At 37.2% G+C, this 24,001-nt stretch overlaps 1 protein-coding gene across 5 annotated transcripts in view; it reads right to left on the bottom strand.

Annotated features, from left to right (window-relative positions):
* Window positions 1-2,138: 2,138 nt before the first annotated feature.
* Window positions 2,139-24,001, bottom strand: part of add3a (adducin 3 (gamma) a) — a 76,371-nt gene continuing 54,508 nt past the window's right edge. For 4 of the 5 annotated variants that reach the window (XM_055157820.1, XM_055157821.1, XM_055157819.1 and 1 more), the window contains 13 exons: window positions 20,094-20,232; window positions 18,842-18,993; window positions 18,261-18,341; window positions 15,850-15,999; window positions 15,495-15,638; window positions 15,188-15,286; window positions 14,507-14,680; window positions 13,903-14,157; window positions 13,574-13,678; window positions 13,260-13,346; window positions 11,919-12,042; window positions 8,373-8,465; window positions 2,139-5,787 (listed from right to left, as the gene is read on the bottom strand). In XM_055157820.1, coding sequence (XP_055013795.1) covers window positions 5,540-5,787; window positions 8,373-8,465; window positions 11,919-12,042; window positions 13,260-13,346; window positions 13,574-13,678; window positions 13,903-14,157; window positions 14,507-14,680; window positions 15,188-15,286; window positions 15,495-15,638; window positions 15,850-15,999; window positions 18,261-18,341; window positions 18,842-18,993; window positions 20,094-20,232 — 1,851 coding nt within the window. In that variant the 3' untranslated portion in view covers window positions 2,139-5,539. The remainder of the gene's footprint in view (window positions 5,788-8,372; window positions 8,466-11,918; window positions 12,043-13,259; window positions 13,347-13,573; window positions 13,679-13,902; window positions 14,158-14,506; window positions 14,681-15,187; window positions 15,287-15,494; window positions 15,639-15,849; window positions 16,000-18,260; window positions 18,342-18,841; window positions 18,994-20,093; window positions 20,233-24,001) is intronic. The other variant, XM_055157822.1, reaches the window with a different exon arrangement.

The raw sequence follows: 24,001 nt of genomic DNA, 5'->3' as shown, positions 1-24,001 counted from the left end.
ATAACAGGGATGGATGCTGTAAGTACTATTATATACACACACATAAAAGAGACAAAAAATAATAATAATTCAGTACTCATAGATTTTATTGGGCAACATGACGACATCTCCCCATTCAAAAATATATTATAATAATTTGTTTTGAATTGTTAATTGCCATAGCAACGGTACAAATGATTAATTATTCTGAACCCATAGATGAAAAGTTGACCATATTTTCATGTACTCAGAAATGTCTCTCTACTTTTCTCTCACTGGAGTGCATGTTTTCTATTTTATCCCAACAAATAATTGAAAAGTTTCACTTTTTGTAAACAATGAGGCTTCAAATATGTTTTAATCACTTGAAATGTGTGATTTACAAAGTTGGCATTTTGGTGCGGGATAAGCAGCATTGTAGCTCATATTCAGAAATATTATAAAACAGGAAGTAATTAAATCTGACATCTACAGATTGTCTTTGGGGTTTTTAACAGTGCAGGCATTTACTGATGCCTCAATATAAAACAGCATTGGTCTCCTGCAGCCCTATGAAGCTTGACTACCCATGAATCAACCTGATATTGTTGGAGATGTAACTCATTGGCACATCGTGTATAGGGCCAGTGAGTGGGACATTATGTCATAGACTGTATCACACTAAATGTTTTGCATATTGTTGTTGTTTTCCATTTGAGTCAAGGCACATCGGCTGCTGAGACAGGTCCAGTTGCCTGGTTACGGGCACAAGACGCCATATTTGAGTTTGATGACCAGCATGAGTCAATCATTTTCACATTTGGATCATCTGCCTCCATTTGAACTCCTCTGCACCATTTATACACTCATATCTACACGTCTTCCTCTTCTCTTTGGTCTTCCTCTTTGCCTCCTGTATCTCAGCTCATGTTTATCAATACTCTCTACTTCATAAGCCTACATTTATAACAAAGTGTGGGGGATTAAAGGTGCATTATGTAACTTTCTATGTGGAAAGTCCGCAATCTAACTTGTTTCCATGGCGTTGTTATTGTTGGAAATTTCAACAGTAGGACAGTAGTGTTCTCTGTTTTGCATTTTGGATACAGGGGTTTTTATTTCTCTAAAATACTGTGAAATTACCTGTAACTTGCACTACATTTCATCGGTCTGAAGTCATCTGTATGGCCCTGTTTGAGGGGTCCCAAGGGGGACCGCTGTAGGTGATGTGACTTATATGTTGATCTGACATGCTTCACAAAACTAACCTAACCAGCTCTTTCCTGTTTATCGATGCACACCATTCATGTCAAGATCAAAAATATTACATTTGCAGTGCAATGCAAATGTAATATTTAATACTGTAATACAACTAAAACTAGAAAACCAAAGTATTATACAGAGACACTAGAACTATGTATTATATATAGAGGTGCAGCTAAATGAAATAATTGTAGTTAAATCTGACAATAAACCAGAAGTAGTTTTGAGTTTACACTAGCTTTAGCCACGTCTACCAGAGCCACAAACTTGGAATTACTAAATGTGTTTTTGTGAATCACTGAGATTGGCCTCATGATTAAGTTAAATGAATATTAGTTATGTTTGTGTGATGTCAGTTGCTCACGTAGCAGAGCCCTGTCCCTGGACCGTGAGCCATGCTCGAAGGAAACGTAACTGGACTGGAGCTGCACCTAAGTGAACTGTACCAATATCAAAGAGGCTCTCGTCTCCATGGATATATATCAATAACATCCCCATGGAGACAAGCAGGTGACCCTGACCATGCAAAAAGTGACATAATGCACCTTTAACGTAAATGCAGACATCATGTTTAGAAATGGTTCGATAGATAAATAGAAGTTTGATTTCTAAATGTGCTTGTGATTAACTTCCTACTTAAATGCTCTATATAATGTGCTGCAGCATAAGGACAATTTGCTATTTTAGTAAATAGTAACAAGCCCCTTAATAACAGAAGGCACCAAATATAAAAAATATATATTTCAACTGTGCATTTCAAAATTAAGTGCTTCAGCATTAGACATAGGAATAGTTTGTAAAATGGACATATTCATTTTTATTTAGTGATAATGGATCAAACCAAAATAATATGAGTTATGCTGAACTAAAAAGGTGTAGGGATGGACAGTGGCAAAAAGGAAAATGAAAAACATAAATAGTTTCTTAAAATACTGATTTATTTATGAATTTACACTGATTAGCAATACAACTAAAGCAACTCCATTAGATTAACCATTTATATAGGATTTTCACAGGTCACAATGAAGCTTGGCTCAATCTGGCATCCCAAAGCAAAAACACGGAAGGAGGCATTAGTAAAAGCACAGTGCAAATGGCAAGAAACTGAAGAGAAAAATTACAATGGAGTATGCACATTCAATTCATAAGGGAGCGTTTTCAGCTCAAATCAAATAGTCAATAAAAGAGCTTGCTTTCTCCAAACTAAGAAAAATGAAACAAATGAGATGACAATGACAGAAACTTTGAAAGAAAACAGAATTAACATGGTGTGCTGCTAGGTCAGTCTGTTCGTACACTTAAGCTCATTTACCCTTGTTTTAGTTCAGGGACCAACTGCCCCTCCCTCCCTTCCTTCCTCCAAATCCAATAGTTCACATTGCTTGCTGGGATATTGGTACATCTGGTTGCACTGTAGGGGTTGCTAAGGGGGAGATGTGGCAACCCATCACACTTTGGTTTACAGAGTTCAGCTGTGGGTCACTGGACTGTTACACCAATGATCGTGTATTAACTGCCCAGCGGGAGGCCACTACTGACCATTGCATTGTAGCTTACATACGCCCAATATTGTGGACATGTGCATGATATGGGTAGTTTTAGTTTCATGTTATTATCACAACCCCACTAATATAAGGTGACCAGATTTTCAAAATAAAAAACTGGGACATCCCTGGTTTGGATTGGTTGGTAATAATAAAATTATGAAACAAGTGCATAATAAAGGAAAACTGTTAAGCACTCTGCACTAATGTGAGTCAGTTTAGTCACATTTTCTTTGTGTTTTGGTCATTTTTAAGCAGCTTTTCTATATTTAACCTAAACAAATGACATAATATGCGTCTCTTTGCTGTTGGCAGGAATCAGATTGGTGAAAAATAGGGACACCTGGCTGGGACATGTCTTGTATAAAACTGGGACAAATCACTGGTTTTGGATAAATCTGCTGAGACAGAGGACACAGGGCTCATAACTGGGATCGTCCCGGGTAAAAAGGGATGTCTGGTCACCCTACATTAATAGGCAGTACCCTTATACACAATTAATTACAACAGGCTCTGTGCACAGTAGCACGCTAACTACGGTGCCTCAAGGCTAACTGCCACGTTTATTAAAATCATAAAATATTAATTAAACAATCTATTACAATTTAAATTAATTCAAAAAAGGGGTACACAATTATTTTTATATGAATACTTCCATTTGTGGTGTTGTTCTAATATTTATGAGTTAATAAGACAAGTTAGCATTAGCATTGAGACACAAACAGCTAACTTTCTAAGAGATGCTACATGTTGCTACAGAAGCGTTCTCTAGTGAAGAATTTGTTTGTATTGTGTGTTTTTTAACATCTTGTTGCTGTCCAATGCCTAATCTTTAAATATTTATTAATTTTAGCAAGACTTAGGGCAAAACCCATAGATACTGTACAACTGGAAAGGAAGTAGTGACGTTAACACTGTGATTGTTGGGTTGATTTGTGCACAGAGCCTATTACACTGACAAGAACCAGCTTAATTTCTGCTATTTAAGTTACAGTAAACCATGGACTTTCAATAGTAGATTTTAGGGCTGCACAATATATCAAAATCAAATCAAAACCGCAATTGCAGTTGACGAAATTATCAAATCGCCAATATCCTCCTATGCATTTATTCAAAAATCTTGTAGTACCTTTAGTTTAGACTTCTATGTGTTTCTTGTATTGTCTTGTATTATAGTTTAGCAGTTCATGTTTCAGTTTTAATTCAGTCTCCTAATTTAATGCGCTGATTACAATATCCATTCCGAACAAAATCCTTCTTTTTAAACATACATTGCTATTAGATTTTTTTCTAATTGTGCAGCCCTAACAGATCATGACAACTCCAGGCAAAAAACACCTCGCATGAGCCACAGTTTTGAAAAGGCTTCTACCCAGCTCCATAGTCCACTTATAAGCAGATGTACAGCCTTAATGAAGAGATAATCTGTTATTATCCTTTCCCATTAGTGGTCATTATAGTACGCCTAATCAGTGTGCGTTATCAAAAATACAAGGCAATTTAAAATATCATAGAATTTGTATATTTGTTGGAAGCCTGAGATGTGTCTATGCAGTCCCTGGGGTAGTATTTGACACCAAAGCAGGAAGAAACTTAACCTTTGTCTTATTATCAAAGTAAAGGAGTAAAACTACAATATGGCTTTAAAATAAACTCACAACAAACGAAAGGCTTCAATATTATCGACCCATTTTAACAAGTGACTGTATTTGGACTTTACCGAGAAAAAAAATCATGCATGTGACTTCTAAATCCAACTTCCTGCCCCCTGATGAGTTAACTATTACTATGCCTTACATGCTTGCACAACCAATCACTTCACATCTCCTTCACTGATGAAAATACCTGTAGCTAAAATGTTAATGTCATCTACCACAAGAAAAGTGCAGCACAATAAAAAATATAATATAGTTAAAATTTATAGCCAAAAATATCCAGTTTTATATTTCTGTGTTATATAGTAGCTCTGTGTACATGATGCTAGCAAAAAATAGTCAGCCATTCCTTTCTTGGAAACAGAGATGCTTAACAAATGTAATATACAAATGGAGATGACTAATACAGAAATTTCAATCAATAGAAATTAAATTCATTTTCAAACAAAGGCAGAGACAGCACAACGAGATTGTTTTGTTTTTTTGTTTCAGTTTGTTTGGCAAAAACAAAACATTGAGATGAAGAGATGAGACAAATGCAATGCTACACAAATGATAGAGATGTTTGTAAATGCTAATAGAAGCTTAAAATCTCTGACAATAAAGCAGAGACTATTTTACTACTATATGACCCTGTGGCTATAGTTTTGTTAAAGCAGTTTCCAGTGTGACTATTTAAATGTAGATTTCATTTTCAACAAAATAATACAAAAATAAGGGAGATTTTGTTGCAGTTGTGCAGTCATTTTCCAAAGTGTTTTCGAGATGGGGTTTCAGCCTATGAAGAACATGTTATTCAGGATTTAAATGGCCTCAAGTGACACTTTTTGGCTTTATACAATGAGCCCTATTGGAGTACTGCATAAGTAATCAGGTGAGCGATATCCAACACCCACTGAGTTGCACAACATCTTCTGCAACTTATGTGACCCCACCAGATCATTTCCCAAAGTCTTTAGGACAAGTCGTAACATAAACATATTTGTATGTAATCCTTTCTTTTTTGCACATAAAATCTTTTTGTTAAAAAAGTCAAATAACATTAAAAACAAAACGATAAAAGCAGAGACAAAATGACAGACATTAACAGAAAAGGCGACACTTGCTCGGGATCTGCTCTCACGCCTCCGTCTTCTCTTTCTTCTTGTTTTTCTTGAGGAAGGACGGGGTGCGGAACTTCTTCTTCTTCTTGGTGTTGGGCGACTTGGAGGGCGAGCTCTCCTGGGACAACACTTCTTCGATCTTCTCACCGGGACGCACCAGGATCTCCACGCTCTCCACACTGGTGGTCAGCTGGCTCACGCGGTTTGACAGCTCCTCGTCCAGGCTGTGGTGGTCTTTGCCGTTCATGAGGCCCGTGTGGTTGTCTAACAGAAGCAGGAGGGACAGGTGAGGATAAGGTGAACTCAAGCATTTCACGTAGACTTGTGTATTGTTAAAAGTATACTATGTAAGTTTTCTGATTGAGTCTGCCACCTGCTTGTTCCCATGGAGATGTTATTGCTTTGCCTAGAATGTCCCACAGTATATATCTTGCATTTATTCGATTACAAGTGTTTTTAATGCTCAAAAATACATTGAAAAATGCATTCCTACTGTGAACATGGTGCCTCACCACAGATCTGAACTGTAACATGACCTGATTTAATGCCTTAATACTGTGGAACATTCCAGAAAAAACTATAACACCTCCATTATGTTCCTTTCCATTTTAAAGTTACCCTTTATTTGGTGTATGTAGCATAACATTATGACCACCTTTTCTTGCTTTAATAAATTGTGAATCAACATTGACTTGCTGTCCAGATATATATTGATTAGTCCTTATGGTTACTAAATAATTCCACTAATGTGTAACTATTTGTGAATTATTAACAACATCAATATTTCCCCATATAATCTTGGGGCAGTCATATGTACTCCTATGTGATTAGATAATTTACATATAGTTCACAAGTTTAAAAAATGAATTTTCTGTTGTCTAATAGGGCTCCAATATTAAATCCAATATTCTCATTCCACTGCAGAAAATGAAACATATTTGATTGCGTGCAGAGAGACCCACTGGCCCTGTGCTCTACATCCTTCATAATATCCTGTCATAAACCTCAGTGACCCGCTGGCCTAGAGTATGTCCTCCTTTCACCTCCAAAATGAGCCTTTTAAAATACTGCTGCTGCTCCCCATTCACTTAATGAGTGTTCACGTAACTCACAACAGCCCTTTCCCTGTTGTAACTAACAGATTAGGGGAATGCAGGGCAGCCCTATCAAATTACTTCTCTACACCACAAAAACACAGATATCTTCATGGCTTCATTTTACCTGAACACAAAACATGGCCACGTTAGCTAGACACTTGTATAACATCTGACCTGTTTTTTTTTTTTCAGCATAACAACTGGGTGACCTCACTGCAATGGCGTCAGGAAAAATATGGGTCCCCAGTGCCAGTATGTTGTCATAGGTTAATTGTTACTTATTGTGCGTGGTTTGAGTTGCAGGGGAGCGCACAGGAAGTCAATGCCTCTGTGACACACTTGTACAGTCACTGCTATTATCTTTTGTCTTACATGGAGGCCGGCCCAGTTCAAATGATAGGGATTTTTACAATAAGTGGGTTTCTGGTATTTAAACCTGTTTTACTGAAATCGCCACAAAGCTTGGAAGTCAACCATTTAGCTTCCCACTGAAATTTCAGCCTGAAAACTATCAACACTATATATACTACAAGATAATGTGAACATAAATGATTTCTTTTTCAAGTCTCATAAGTAGTAGCAAGTAATAATTATGTACTCAAACTTTGAATTGCAAGTGCTGACATTGAGAGAGTTTGATATGGGTCAAATGTTCATGGCTAGTCTATTTTTTTTATTTTTTTTTTACAGATCTCTCTAAACTACAGTTCTTAAAGGGCCCATATTACAGTATTTTCTGATCTGATTCTGATTATGTTATCACACAAAATTGATTCTTGTGAGCTTTTATCCTCATCAAAAACATATCTGGAGTTGTGTTTTGTTTCATTCACACATGTTCAACACACAAACCCTGCATATTTAAGATGTTCTTCTCAAACAGAAAACACTCTGTTCCACCTTGTGATGTCATGTGGTAATGCATGAAGTGCTCCACTGTGTTTTTAAACTGCATGCACCTTCACTAGAATCATTTGAACAATTTCATCCCTGTTAAAAAGTTAAAAGGTAAAAGGTAGCTGTACACTTGAAACCTACCACTACATGACATCACAAGGTGGAACAGAGCATTTTGGTTTTTGTCCCCTAAGGAAAGCCATAGGCTGAAACGCGTTGGGACTTTGTAAGTTGTCCATTAAGACATGCCGTAAATTAATAAAGGCATTTTATTTTAACCAGTGAGTGCCTTGGGTTTTTTGCATCTTTTTACTGACTTCCCTTCCCAAAGAGCACCACTGAGTTGGATCTTCTGTGTATTATCCTCTGGTGGTCCAGGAAGCGCTTCTTCTGAAACCTTTTTATAGAGCATTTTGAGCTTTGGAGATGTAGACAGACTAATAATAATGGGTTACTCAAACACGTGTGAATGAAATAAAACACAACTCCAGGTAAGTTTTTTATAACATAGCTAAAAACACACAAGAATCATTTTGTGTAATATAGGACCTTTAATTGGTTTTACCAGATCTGTTGATAGGATTGAAATTGACTATTGAAATTTTGCTATCATGGCAACCTAGTCTGTATGGTCCGATTGTAATCCAAATGGTCCAGAGGTAAACCCAAAACAGTTTAAACCTATGGGGCCAGGGAATGAAACATAGTTCTAAACACACATGAAATGACTAGTGAAAGTGGTCACAATGTTATACCTGATCAGACTTTTGATTCAAACTCATGCAAACACATGTTAAATATATATTAAAGTTAAGACATAAAGCATTCATGGAGATAAGTTGTTGTGAGAGATACCTTCTTTGGCCGGAGTGCTTTGTGCGGACTGGGTTACAGACAGAGACTGAGACAGAGTAGAGCCATCGTCAGAGGTTAGCTCGTGCTCGCCATCTGCAGGGAGGGAGGGAGGGATGCGGGGTGAGGGGGGGCAGTGGTGAGAGGATTGTACAGCAGCAGGGGTAAGTGGATGAGAGGTGAAGGGGGTAGTTGGAGAGATTGGGGATGAAGGGTCGAAGGGGTGAGGGAGTGGGTAGAGATTAGCAGTAACACAGACATGTTAGAATCAGGCCATGCACAGCTGCGTCCACACACAACTAACAAAATCCTCCACTGCTGCAAATGAGAGGGTCAAAGAGTCACCGTCACTCTGTTATGTAGCCGACACAGATCCGGCAGGGCAAGTTTGTACAACAACTCACTGCCAGTTTTGCGTTTTAAGGGTCAATGCATCAAATCCTTTGCCTCAGCAGTGTGGAAAATTCTTCTTTTGTGTATTGATTTAGCAAATGTTTTAGTCAGATGCCCTTCCTCTGTAACTATCACTTATAAATACAATGGCACATGTCTCGTTCCAGTTTGAATGACATGTGATGTTTTCACTGACATTGATTTGCGGTGACATCACACGGGGGGGGTGTTCTACATATATGTTTATGGTGGAATGTTCAGCAGTTAACACATGAAATCTGAGCCTGATACTTTTTCAGGAAGCTGTGGTAAATCTGAGCATTTGTGTTCATGTTTAGGTGTTTGATTTTCAACAAATGGTGAGAGTAACTGAAAAACTGTTGACTAATGCTAGCTAGTTTGTAATTGTAATAATTGTATGTGTTTAGGCTTGTGGTAAAAACACAAATCAGTTCTTTGTGTTAAAATAAAACTCAGATTACAGATTAGAGCCTAACGTTAGCTTCACATCTCCAGCGAATATGGATGACATCAGATCCAAAATATGAGCAAATTGACCACAATAGTTTAATGATTACAATTTTAACAATAATTTACCTTATAATCTCCTTGACAGTTATTCCTTTATTAGTTAAACTACATATATCTGTGTAACTGCACATAATGGTCACATCTTTAGCAGCAGTAACAAACACGTGTTAATTTAGAGTTTAAAAACAGAAAATAAAGTATGCATTACTGGTGTCATTAGACTGAAATGCTGATTAGAGGAGCAGTGACATTCCCATATCACGTTATTATCATATTCATTAGCACATTCACTTGGCTGAGGTGCCATTGACAGTTCATTCATGCAACACTGTTTAGAGCAGTCTAAGTGAGGCTCTGTTCTACAAAAGACCTTCATTCATTTTAAGGCCAAAGTAATGTTATATAATATTTGAACTGAATTTACACTAATTATATTTAAAGGAGCACTATGTGATAACATAGGGGAACATTTCGCCACCTGCTCGTCTACACAGAGATGTTATTGCTTGGCCTGGAATGTTCCACAGTATGGTATCAAATTAATGTGTACCATGGAGACAGGAAGGTGGCACCATAGGTTCAAGGTACAGTCACAGAAAGAATGATTTTTCAAGGTATATGTTTTAGCAAATGTAAACCTGTAATTGAAGATAGATAACTTTAATGTCATATCCCCTGTCTCCTGAAAAGTTACATAGTGCACCTTTAATAAAAGTTGTCTACATTGAAATCTTTGGTTTGGTTGATAGGTAAATGGTAGATTTGGCTCAGAATAAGGAAGCTGTTTTCACAAAAGATACTGTACATACCAATAATTCCTGTGAATACGCCAGCCGCATAGCAACTTTATTATTTCAGCTACTCTGCCCAAAGAGTTAAGAGACATTTCTTTCAACATTCCTCTTTTTGTTTATTATTTGTTTTAGTTTTAACAAAATAGTAAGTTAGTAACAATAATATAATGGTATAATTGTAGTGTTTTAAAGAATGGAAATTAATTGGAGTGTTTGTAGAATATATAGTGCCCCACAGGCTAGTATCAAGACCATCTCCAGCTTGTATCCAGATTGGCCTCCTGGGAGTCATGGGGCTGTGGGGGCAACAGTGTCATAGCAACGGGCCGCGCTCCTGCAGCGGGTGTGAAGACCTGCTGTTTGATCAGTCTGTCATCTTACTCACCCCTCATGTACATATGCACACCGGTGGTACCATGCATTTTCATAAGCAGGCAACACATGTGAGAGCTTATGCATTAAAACATCAAAATGACATCTTCTTTCGAATGGGTGATGGAGATTAGGAGACATCTCTAACCAGTCTGTTCATTATTGATTTTGCCCATGCCCCTTGTAAAGGCAATATGGCAGAGGGCTAATATGATTATAGCACTGACTTGACTGCGTGGTAGTGTGGACAGATAAAGAGAGGGGAGCCATTAAAGACCTGTGCTCATGTTTAAAGACCTAAGTACTGCGTGTGTATCCAAGGTCTTCAGATTTACCCTCTGGGATGAGCTAAGACAACAACAGGGTACACAGAGTAATGTATTATGTTATTCTAGCACTACACCATGGTGAAGGAGCTGTTCTTAACAAGGATTTTAAAAAGCCTTGATGATATTTGTGGGATTTAAAGGTTGAAGGTTTTTTATTTGTTATTCAAATATGCGAGAGAAACACATGGCACGGTGCAACTTGTAACTTTTTCTGGTGGCATGTCCGCTACCTGCTTCTCTGTGAGATGTTATTATTGTGCCTCTAATGTTCCACAGCATGCCATTAAAATTATCCATTTATCATTTGTTTCCATGTGTTTTTATTCTCAAAAAATCTTTGAAAAACCTAATTCCAGCTTGGCCCAGTGATGTCATTTGCTTGACTCCATGAAAACAGATAAGTTTATTGCCATGGGGAAAAGTCCAGGCAAAGCAATACAATGCAATCTCCTTGGGAACAAGCAGGTGGCAGACTCTGCTTCAACCAAAAAAATTACATAGTGTCCCTTTATAGGGATTTTATTTTGACCCATTGATTATACAGACTTTGTATGAAATCACTATGGGAAATATTTAAACATGCTATGGCAAATTTGGGCCTTTCTTCTTTATAATCCATCACTCCATTTATAAAGATTTATAAGGATACAAAGCTTAATACATGTTTCATAAGTGGTTCTGTTGTAAAATAAAGATGGTGGAGTAGACAGGTTCTGCCTCTGTGTGTGTCCATGCATGTGCTGGGGCCATATGTCTCACACCGTGACTTGGCTTTTATGCAGTTTGAGCCACTTTGCTCAAACAGAAATAAACAATGGTCAACACCATATATAAGAAAAGCATTGCCCAATTGAAGTTGTTTTACTGAAATGAACTAGCAATTAAAATATTCATAAAATGTTGTATCTATAAAGCCACTACAGTATTATCCCCAAGCAGCTACCTCACACTTATGTTTCAGCACCGCAAATAAACTACTAACAGACCATTAAATTCATAATAAAGATGCTGCACCATTTTTGTTCTTGTACAATGTCAGAAAAATAGAAAATAAAACATAGGAAATTCATTAAGTTTGGTGTTAATATTTAATTTTATCAGGACTGTGTATGTTATGGTGACTCTCTTACCGCTAAGGCCCAGTTGTCTCCTCTCCACATTCTTGCGGTACTCTTCCAGTTCTTTCTCCGACAGTTCACTGAAAGGGTTGGGAGGCAGGGGCGCCATCTGGTCCTCCTCTGTGGGTACGTACGGCTGGGGAGGAGGCGGACACAGAAACATGGGTGAGTTTGGTAACACACTAAAGCCATAAAAGCAAATCACAGTCACATGCTACAAAACACTGGATCATAATGTAATGTGATCCAGAGCGTATTTGAGATAATAAACCACATCACACAACGGAGACAGGGAATCAACTGACGCCCCTCCTCTCTTTTCAAGTAATCAGTCTGCAAACCATAACGTGTTCAGACTGTGGGAACCATCACAAAATTTATGCAATTTACAACAGTGAAACCACAGCATCCAGGGACAATCTTCAAGCATGCACACATGGTACACACATGACATGTATGTGCTTTGAATGACTGAAGAATAATATGTGGATATCTTAATGCTGTCATGCTACAAAAAATATTAAAAATAAAACAAATTGTAAAATTTGTGTGACATCAGATGTAAAGGTGCACTATGTAACTTTTCTGGTGGGGAGGGTATACCACCTGCTTGTCTCCATGGAGACGACAGCAGGCTAGGTTCTGGGGCAAGAAGTCCACAATCAAAGTAAAAAAGCAAAAAATAAGTAAAACATTTTTGAGCATTTTAACAACTGTAATGGTGTTAAGGTTTATATATTTAATTGTATGCTATGGAACATTTCAAACAACATCTCCATGGAGACAAGTGGGTGGACCCTAACTAGAAAAGTTAGATAGTACACACTTATTATTATAATGACATGCATATATCTTCAGAAATGTTAAAATAAAAGACACACATCACAAAACATCACTGCAATTCACTGTGCATAGTTACCAGGACATTGATCTGCACTGTGTCCTTTAAGACAAGACATCAACCAAAAAGCAAAGCAGTCATCATTTGTTTCCATTTAAATTTAATCACTTGTCTCCCTCTAGTGGTCAGAAGGTATTTAACATGTTCAGTTCTAACTTGACCTGCAGGCTGCATGTTAAACTCTTGTTTACCCACTCATCTGTTCTCACTTAATCATCAGTAATCATTGTTCCTGCCAGGCTCCAGCTTAACCATAGGTTAACCATTATATTATTCAGCTGTTGCAACAACACTTTATGTTTTGCCTTTTGTAAACCTTTATCAGATAAAGTAACTAAACAATTTCATTAAATATCAAGACAGGACACGTGTGTAAAAGAAATCATTCACTAAATACAATTTATATCATTATATTATAATTTTTTGCTCAAAGGTATAATAATGACAGTTACCTTGCGCGGAGGGTCCACTGGGATTCCTGCGAGGTGCTGAGAGACGGGCCCAGATGACTTCATGTCATATCTATTCTGCTCCCGTATCTAAAGAGACAAAGACCACACTTAATATAAAAATAAACAGAAATAAAAAGAGCACCACAAATACAAGATTAGCTTCAAAACTACATTGGCCTTTTAGAATACATAGATATAATTTTCATAGATTACATAAATTTTAGATTGGGTTTTATACTGTTACAAAATGGAGTGACATTCAGCTACAATGATTCCAGTATTCAACTGACCAGTTACTGAATACATAAACTTACTTTGTTTCTCTTTTCAAGCACTTCACTGGGGTCTGTGTTTAGTGGGACAAACTGATTGGGATCTTCAATTCTGATTGGTGTGCCCACCTCATCTGCCTTCATCCACTGTGAGAGCAAAAAACACACATTTAAAAACATAATTTTAGTTCTCTGAAACCATGCTGACAACTTAAAACTACACAGAGAATAATGAAGTGGCACTGTATGGGGAAATGTTTTATACTCCGTAACCAACAGAGGGCGTTGTGGCATAAAATATCAAGTTATCTAGTTACAGGTCAGGACTCAAACTCCACATTAACTTAACAGGATTAGGTAGAAAAATTTACCGTGGTTGTCCGGCTGTTGTAGCGGTCTTCATTGTTTTCCACATTGACTTTCATGTAACTGTTGGGAGAGTTAAGCCAGCGTGTCTTCTCTCTCTGCTGTCGCTGCTGGAGGAACTTGAAGGGGAGTCTGGTGGCCATGTCTCCATCCTCCTCGAACATGAAGGACGTGACTGTGGCCGGGATCTCCACTTCGCTCTTGTGCCTTGGCTTGTCCCGTATAATGGGCTGGCGATAGGCATACCCTGTCCTGTAACCCTGCAGCAAAAAACAGGTACACTTTATGTCACTGAATTACATGTGTCACAGCAATATAAAACATACGTTCCCTAAATTAATTCAGTACACAAAAGCTTTGGGCATCACAGATTTTGTATTTAATGGTCTCTTTCATTTGTCTCCGTCATCCAACGTTCCTAAACTTTATGGTTTTTTTTGTCTTTATGTCAGTACCACTGCCAAAGCAGAAGCTGCATCCAAGCAGAACATTGTGTTCTCTCTAACTCCACTTTACATGAGGATAATTTAGAATTTTCAACAAATATGCTAGATGCATATCTTTTATCTGCTAACAGAACACATCATGGTAACATCTTATTGAGCTCACCATGTTGTCAAGCATCCTCATGAGAGACTCAAACTCCAGCTCTCCCTCCCTCCACTTGTGGAGGCCGCTGTGGTTAACATCATTTATTTCCACATCATGAACTCGACTTTTGTATGCCTCCTGGTCCAGCACTATTAGGTTGTCAACACTTCCAGCACAAGAAATTGCCTTGACCTACAAGAAAATGGTTTTACAAAACACAAAGTACAAACTAAAGCTACAATGCAAACAAATGTATTTGATGCAGAGATTACTGCTGACATTGGTGGTGGATTTATTCATAGAATTTAAGATGGGCTTTACATGATGGATTAATGTTTCCTTTTGCCAATCTGATTTGCCTGACAGGGACAGAGAGGGGACCATCTAAAAATCCTGCCATGCTACAGAGAAGAGAGCACCCTTCTTGCTTTACCTCCAGGGATGTTTTGTTCAATCTCAGTGTCTCGCCATTGAAGTAAAAGAGGAAGGGACTTTTTTTTAGTATGGTAAAGATATAAAGGCCACAGGATATAGTTATTTATTGTTTTGTAAAATTTTATACATTTTGTCATGACAATGTAAACCCTCACTCATTCATTCAGATAACTTACCCCTGAAACCTTTTCTGCCTAAACATTTTGTCTTTATTACAATGCTAAATGATGTGGCAAAGAAAGCAGAGTGATATGTAATGTGTACCTGGATTTCACAGGCGTACTGAGCTTGGTACATGTAAAAAAAGGCCTCTTCGATAGTCTCTCCCAGAGTAAGGACTCCATGATTTCTCAGCACCAGCACCTTTACACACACATACATACAAAGTTATATTTATCTTGTAAACTCAATAACAGCTGACAGAAGCAGGAATTCCTATTAGGAACACACCACGCCCTGATAATTAGCTCATTTCCTCTGGTTGACCTCGAGGAAGGCCTATAAAAATACTACTTCCTTCATCCAAAATAACTCTGGGATATTGTGACATTAAAAATACTTTAGTTTGTACCTTTGTTGTTGGCCCCAGGGCTTTCTGAAGCTCTACGCGCTCCTCCTGCTCATCAATGCTGCCGTGGTAGTTGTAGTATGCAATGTCTCCCAGAATCAAAGATTCCTGGGAAATTGGCAGGAGCCCACACTTCATGGATGACACCTTAAAATAGGAAAAAAAAAAAAAAAACATTCAGCAGAACACTTTTTTAAAAATATACGCAGGCATGTCAAAATGTCCTCAAACTAAACTATGAACTTGGCTGTTTAATGCTGTCCTCAAAACATCGCTATTGAGAAGCGGTGTGCAGCTTCTGAAAGCTACTAGACTAGAGATACATGTGAAAATATGCAGGTATAAAAGATGAACTTACAGCGGCAGTGGCAGGACTGTGCACATGCACAACACAGCGGATATCTGGTCTCATGGAATAAATGGCGGCGTGTGGGCTGAATCCCGACCGATCGATCCTTAAGTTGCTGGATCCCTGTTCGATTACATTGCCAATGATGTTCACTTTAACCTGAGGAAATGAAGAACAATATTCAGAAAAGAGGCCTATGTAGCTAATACAGATATAACAATATCCAAATCTTATGATACGCATCTCACAGTGCAATATTTATTGTGATATTTTGTGGAGGCTGAAAAATGCAAACTGTGAATGTGCTACTTTTCCTTTTTGAATGCCTCGAAAAGCCTTTGGTACAGTTATAATACAAAGAATTAAGATTTGTGCTTAATCACCATTATTTCTTCATATAGTCTGTACTGACACAGCAAAGGATCATGGTCTATTTAGTTCCATCAATTTTTTTGTTGTTGTTGCTGCACCAAAACGATACAATAACACAATATTTTGGTTATGGTTACATCCCTATTAACTAAATATCTAAAAGAGATGGGATTTCTAGTTATTAACACATAGCAGACATTAGTATTATTATTATTAGAGAATAGTAGCATCACATTAGGAATGATCAAATAATCTACTTGAATATTATACAGCATTATACTTTCACTGCCTACATAACTCATAATCAGTCGTTTCAGGTTTATTACATTCACCATGGCAGAGAAAAGAGAAAGGATGATGAAGATAAAATACCTCTGTAACTGAAGACTATAAAATGTCAGGTAGATGGAGACATAACAATAAAAAGCAAGTTGAAAACTAAGAACAGGTGTGGTGTCCAAACTGATAAAAGAGCGTGACAACCCAGATGTCATTTCAACATTTCCACTAAACAGCTCACAACAGACACACTTTAATCTGAAGTAAAACCTTAATACCAAAGTATTACAGCTTACATATCCAAGAATTACTACTTTAATAATCATAATACAATAAAAGATGAATGTAACTCTATGTAGACTGTATATGGTTCAGTAAAAATCCCACTGTTGTAAAACCTTTTTAGATGCTACATATTGATGTGTGGACAGCTATATTGATATGGTACCCAGCATACACACAAAATAACTTGCAGCTCCAAATAACTATGCCAGTGCATGCCTAGATTGATTTAATATTGACAATGTTATGCAGCATGTCCGGTTCAGTCCAGCACAAGTTCACTCTAGGTCTTTGGCTGTGGGCAATGTAAATCCATTAAGTATGGAATTAATAGCCTCAAAAAATGAATTTAATTAGTTGAAGAGAATATATTATGCGTTTTGCTGTTTTTTTAATATTAGACTATAACTTACGTAGTTTCTTATTTTTTTTATAAATTGTGTTCATTGTAAATTGTAAATTCAAAAAGCTTAATAATGGAAACTGGTCAACTGACTTCCTGTTCAAAACTGCAGAAAAGACAAACCTGCTTCCTAACCATGGTATTTAATCATAGCAACAGCAGATTTTCATTTAAGTGTGTTTACTGATGAAAGAAAATACAATTTAGACCCCAACATGCATGATCAGGAGTCTGAATTTTAACATAAATGTAAGTTTATACATAGTAATTGGCGGAGAGTAATGGGGGGTGGGTGTAAACAGACATTTTCAAAACACTCAAGCCTTGAATGATGGAGGATACACAAACATGCAAGAATCAATTTTAATACGTCTTAGAGTCAGCTAGTGGTGAGGATATACTGCTACAACCTCGGTAAGTAATCATAAAAGTTGACTTTACACAATGCCCCCTATAAAGAAGTGTATTTGTGTGTGTAATTGTGAACTTGTATAACCCTGATCTCCGAGAGGGAGGAGCAGATGAGAAATGACTAGAGCCAACTCAGATCAGTCTGACACAAGCCTCCGCTGACCTGCAGACGAACTCAGACATTTTTGATTCACCACGTTTTTGACAATGTTCCCTTGTCTAGAGTACAACTACTTAAATATGTAAAATAAATAACAATAAACAGAGTAAACTAAATTGTGGTTATCAAGATGTTAATGAATGTTATAAAAATGTTAAGAGTTATTAAGAAGGTGTCATCATTACGTTCTGGCCAATCAGCTGTCTAGTATCACAATATATTATAGTTAGTATGTTTGTACAGGTGTTAGCAGCAAGGACACTCATAATGAAACAGGTTTTAGGAAAATACCCAGTAAAAGTATTAGCCCTAAATCATAGGGCCAAGTTCAACAAATGACATGCCAAGTTTGCATCCAAGATATTGTAACATACAGGCGATATTACCTCCAAACTAATAGTTACTCAATAATGAAAATAAATATTGGGAAGAGGCAACATATTAAGCTTTTACTTCTTACAGCACCACAGTACTTTTAATTTTTATCACTTTTTAACTTCTTGAGCATCTTACCAGATTTGACGCAGCAGCTTCGGCAAAGGAAAGCCCTCTTGGTATGATGAGGATGTGGTCCTGCTCTTTGCTGACACGAGCCTGTGGAAAAAGGATAAAAATATAAATTACAAAATTCCAAAAGAAATATGAATAAAATTTGAGTTTTGCCTGAGTAAATTTGCAATAAATATGCCCTGGGAAACAGGACTTTATGCCATTACAAATGCTTTTTGCAAGTGACTCCTCTGTATGAAGATGTTATTATTTTACCCCAGAATACTTCACAATATGGCATTAAAGGTAGCCACCTTGCATTTATTTCATTATAGGTTTATTACTCAAATATAACTATATATGCATATGAGCAGTCTTGTGTCACAGATCTGAGCTTTAACTTGGCTTAGTGGCAGACCCTCCACCAGATAAAATTATATCTGCACTTAAATTTTACACAAACCATTATTTCTGCCTCCAGAACAAGTACTACATTTTATTTGACAAATCTTGACAAATATGTATGGTTTTATCAATATGAATGAACTTGATCAGATTTATGGGCTGAACAAGTGCCATATCCATGTAACCATAGAAACCCTTACTGTGATGTAGGAGCTGGCGAGGTGTGCCCAACTGAACAGGTCCACCAGTCTGTAGACACTGGCCAGTTTGCAGCGCATTTGCTTCTCCCCCTTCACCATCGCAGACAAGTCCGCTCCGTACAAGTCATTGATGGGTGTCACCATTCCCAGACCTTTCAAAAGAAAACAAACAAAAGGGTCAAACTAAGACTCAGTTGAGTCTATAATCGAGGTCCCCTGTACCACACCTGTGTCTCAATCTCACAACAACATTCCAGTTTGTTGATGCAGTCTTGAACATACTCATTACAGCTGTATTTTTAACTATAGACTAGACAGAGCCGCTATAGGAGTTTTGGACATGTAATTGGACATTAGTTGTGCATTCCTGCCTTGTGATTAAAACCAGCTCAACATATGGATTCATGGATTGGACGACAGGATCAAAACCAGGGAAAAATGCGTGGCCCTTCCGGAGTCTGGGACAGGGCTGTCCCACAGAATATAAGACCTTAAGCACTAAAGGCTCAAATCTGGTAATGGATTGTCTCATGAAATAATGATGGTCTGTGTCTGATAATAGTTAGAATTGTCATGCTTTTGGGGGCATTTAGCATAAAATTATATTATATGTAGCTTGTGATTTTACATTTTGTTAATTTTAATATAAGTCCAAAATTACTTCATAATAGAAGCGTCCATTGACATCCAGTTCAAAAGCACAGAACTGATTTTCTGCATAATAGCATTTTTATTGTAGTAAGTAGCAATATTCATTTACATGTTTTTATTTTCGAAAAAAGGTTATGTGACAAATTTGAACCCTACATATCACTTTTAGTGGCCTGTATGAAAGATTACATGAATTTTTCCATTCTTATTTTAATCAGCTCTTAATCAGCTTGTTGCACCATTTTAAGATATTTGTTAGTTATTATTAAATAATATATCAATATTATTTATATAAACTAACTATACTGTACAAGTAGTATTGTTAGAAACTATACTAGGAATGGAAGCTTTTAAATTGGATTAAATCACCATCCACTTTTTACAATAATCATGATTATGTAAGCAAAACATCCAGCATCTTTAGAAGGCCTTCCTAATGCCAAGAAATACAGCACATACAATCAATTTGAGACTACGGATTGAAATTTCATGCTTGGATTTCGACAACTTCCAACATTTTCCCCACTATGGTACAAATAAAGGATTTCTTACATTATCTTTTTTAATTAAAGGTTTGTGTACAGGGTTGTGTTATACACACTGAGAGGGGAGGTGTTGAACCCAGCCACAGAGCTGGTCATGAAGAAGTCTGCGATCTGTCTGAGAGCCAGCAGCCCAGACGGGACACTGCCTTTCCTCTGCTGCTCCGTGATCAGGCTCTCCAGCTCCTCTTTGAATGCCTGCCACACACAGAGACACAGACAGTTATTAAGACTGAATAATCAGAAGAAATGTCAATATCTTAGAATAACTTGTTAAGGCAGAACAATTACCACAATAATTCAAACTATATATCAACATAATATTGATAAAATACATACAGTTTTGTTTATGTTTGCAATTAATCGAATACTGGGACAAAATGTTAATATTTCAAATCAGCTTTTATCATAACAGAAAAATTTAAAGATAAAGGAAAAATGAAAATCTTGATATTTTTTGACTTATTCCAGTTCCAATAATCAGAGGGTACTGCAGCAGTCCTTCAAAACTGTAGATGTAAATGGTTAAGGTTCAAGTATCACAAAATCACGCGTACATTTCAATACAAAAGGAAATAACTCTCATCTTATATGATTGTTTGGAAGATTACATTGCAAATCTTTTTTTAAAATTTTGAATCAGCTGACAGAGGCTCAAAGCTTGCTGTCTGATTGGTTGTTCTGGTGTGACTCAGTTTATGGTTAATCCCTGTGTCCAGTTTAATACAGGACATGCTAAAATGATGTTATGCAAGTCCACAGATATGCACTAGGGATTATCTCATAGGATGAAGCATACAGTTTTATGCAGTCTTTCATAATAAATGTTTGTGTTCATGAATCAAATGCTTATCACAAGATAGTAGAGAACATTATACTGTACACTCCGTCAGAAGTTTGGGACTCACCCTCTGATGTTTTTCTGTATGTGTTTACTACTTTCTGCATTTGTATACAGAAGACATAAAATTTATGAAGTCAGATATAGGGAATTATGTAGCAAACTATATAATTATATATATCTTACTTCATATATTTTAAATCTTGTGTATGTATCTAAAATGTAGAAAGTAGTAAGAAAAAAAGAAACAAAACACTGAATGAGAGGGTGTGTCCAAACTTTTGACTGGCCGTGTATGTTTAAACAGCACCAGTCAAAAGTTTGGACACACCTTCCAGACTTTTGGCTGGTAGTGTAAATCATACACCAATAGAAAGTCTATTCAATAGACTAATTTAGGGGCTAGTGAAGACATAGCTTAGATCATCTTTATAAGGCAGTTAACCTCTTCAGGAGGGCTTTCATTCTGCCTACAGGCCAATGCCATTAAAGCCAACAATGCAAAAGGATCCAGGAAACAGACTACAGGAATTTACACACATTTCAGGCAGGTATTTAGTCATTTCAGATCAGTAGTTAAAGGAAAGCCTGGGATGGCCCTGTGAATTCTGGTCAAAGTAAGAGAGTAGTCTCTCACTAAGTAAACCATGTAAGGCAGGGGTCTCCAACCTCTTTAGTGAGCTACCCTTACAAAATGAAAATGCTGAAGAGCTACTTATTTAGAGGTCACAAGAAATTGAGTAAATATAAGAGTCTTAGATGGGGTACACTTGCCTATAAAACATTTTCACAACTATTATATCTATGAGTGTACAAAGACAGGCATCAGAATACATTTACAATGGTAACACAGGCATTTAATCAAATCAAATTTTAGTTATTCAGCGCAATACATATGATTCAGAAATCCCTTGGTGAGTGACTTGGAAGGGGGTGAAGAGCTATTGGTAGCTCCCGAGCTACAGATTGGAGACCCCTGATGTAATGTAAATATGATCCAACTTTATTAATCAGGAGGGAAATTATTATGCCAGAGAGCATATAATATTAGCCTGATTCATCAGCCAGTTTCACTTTGTAGAAACCGTCTGACCTCACAGTGTTAGAATTTGTTCGCTCAACGGTACATTTTATCATTTAACCAATCGCTGCTATTTGGTAGTCACGTATGTAATGCGCCGCTAATGGGGCTAACTGGTATATTAAGCTTTTCCCAAATCCCGTAGGAAGAAGGGCAATAACGTCTTTCCCCTTGATGAAATTCACCAAACATTCTCTTTATTCCGGCTTTAAATTCTCGATATCTGGAAATCATTGACAACACTGAATATATGACTCTTCACTGGTGCCCGAACATACCAGAAGACCATATGAAACTATGAAACTATTCAATAATCTTTCTCAATATAAATTTGATTATGAAAGATAAAGTCATAAACCTGAGTAAAGTGTATGCGCACGCTGCACTGGCATAGTTGACAGACAAATCGATGTTTGATGTCTGACTGGTAAAAACGAGGGAGGGAAAAATAGGCCATGGCACAATTTCCCTCTTGCTCCTCTTTACCATTCAATATTCATGCATTTCTTTCATCCCTTTTGCAGTAGTCAGCCTAGACTTCAGTACCAATAGACTTTTGTTTATGCACACTCAACTTCCCTGTACCCCTCTGGTGCCCCATGGGACCCTCCATTACTGAGATGTGAATAGATTTTTGGCCCATTGGCTTTATGTCATATTGAGTGTTTTGTAAGAGCTTGTCCGGACACACTACTGTTTCTGAACGGGGCCAGACATTCCTGTTTCTATGGAGAGGTCACCACGCAACCGTCCTCAGAGACTAGGGCTTATGCAGCGTTCAAGTGACCCTTGAAAACTACGGCCAGCAGTAGGAATGGAAAATAAAGAAAAAAAATTGTAGGTGTACTTTAAGGTGCACTATATACATTTTCTGGTAGGGTGTCTGCCATCTGCTGTTCATAAAGATGCTATTGCTTTGCATGGAATGTTACACAGTGTGACATCAAAAGTATATTACATTTATTCAATTAGAGGTGTTTTTATTGCTAAAAAAAAATTGTAAAACATTGATTCTTGCTGTGAGGAGATCCCTAACTTCCATTACCTGATTTTCTCAAGCACCAGGTGGCAGACCAGAAAAGTTAACGTATCTTTAAGTGTAAGGACAATATACCACTGAACTATTTAATTATTTGTCCCACTTTACAAACATTGACCTCAATGAAATTGAATGTAGTTTATATTTTGTAGTCATTCTTGCTTTAGAGAGTTCTGCCCCTGCACTTTGGAGGAACAGTTTGCTGGCTCAGCTCAGGGCCAGCCTGCAGTAAACTCAGAGCTTTTCTCAGAGGTGGTGCAATGATACAATGATGTGGCTTTTTTTTTTTTTTACACTGACAGAGTGATTTCAAAAGATCGGCCTTGTTTAGTCCAGGACTGAGCGATCTCCTTTAGACTAAACAGAAACATGTAGCCAAATCAAACGGCCAGCTCCAGGCGTCTGTGGTAAAATTCACCATAATTGTTATATTGTATTTTACTTAGTCACAGTTTAACAAAGATACACGAGACATTAGACAAAAGTAAAATAAACATAGTTGGATGTGAATTTAAACTGAAACATTTTTATTGCACAGAATTAGAACTGTGCAATTAAGTACCTAAAAGTAACTGGTTATATTTTATTAATTAAAAAAAAAACAACAAAAAAACAGTTGGCATCTGCTCCACATGTGTCCAAGAAGATTATGACAGATTATATTCCCATCACTGACACATTAATCCAGAGGCCTCTGTGGACCATTTGATCATTTCACAAAACCATCACATCTGCAGCAAAAAAAAACAAAACAAAAAAAACAACAAAACAACAACGACAACAACAACAACATCTGATTACAGTCTTATTTCAGTGCCCTTTTAGTTCACACAAATCATCAGGCTTTTACAGTAGTTATAGAGGCAAAAAACAAAGCTCATATTAATCCAAAAAAAAACAAAAAAACAGATTACTGCCTCACCAGATTTGTCACTTTCTGGATGAGGAAATGTGATCCTTTCTCAAAAATGATGTTATCAGAGGCTCCTCAGAAACCACTAAATGC

This window comes from Boleophthalmus pectinirostris, unplaced genomic scaffold (genome assembly GCF_026225935.1).
Source record: "Boleophthalmus pectinirostris isolate CB_2022bp ecotype Guang Dong unplaced genomic scaffold, ASM2622593v1 HiC_scaffold_22, whole genome shotgun sequence".
NCBI classification, from domain to species: Eukaryota; Metazoa; Chordata; class Actinopteri; order Gobiiformes; family Gobiidae; genus Boleophthalmus; species Boleophthalmus pectinirostris.
This window is presented reverse-complemented; position numbering and strand designations above follow the sequence as displayed.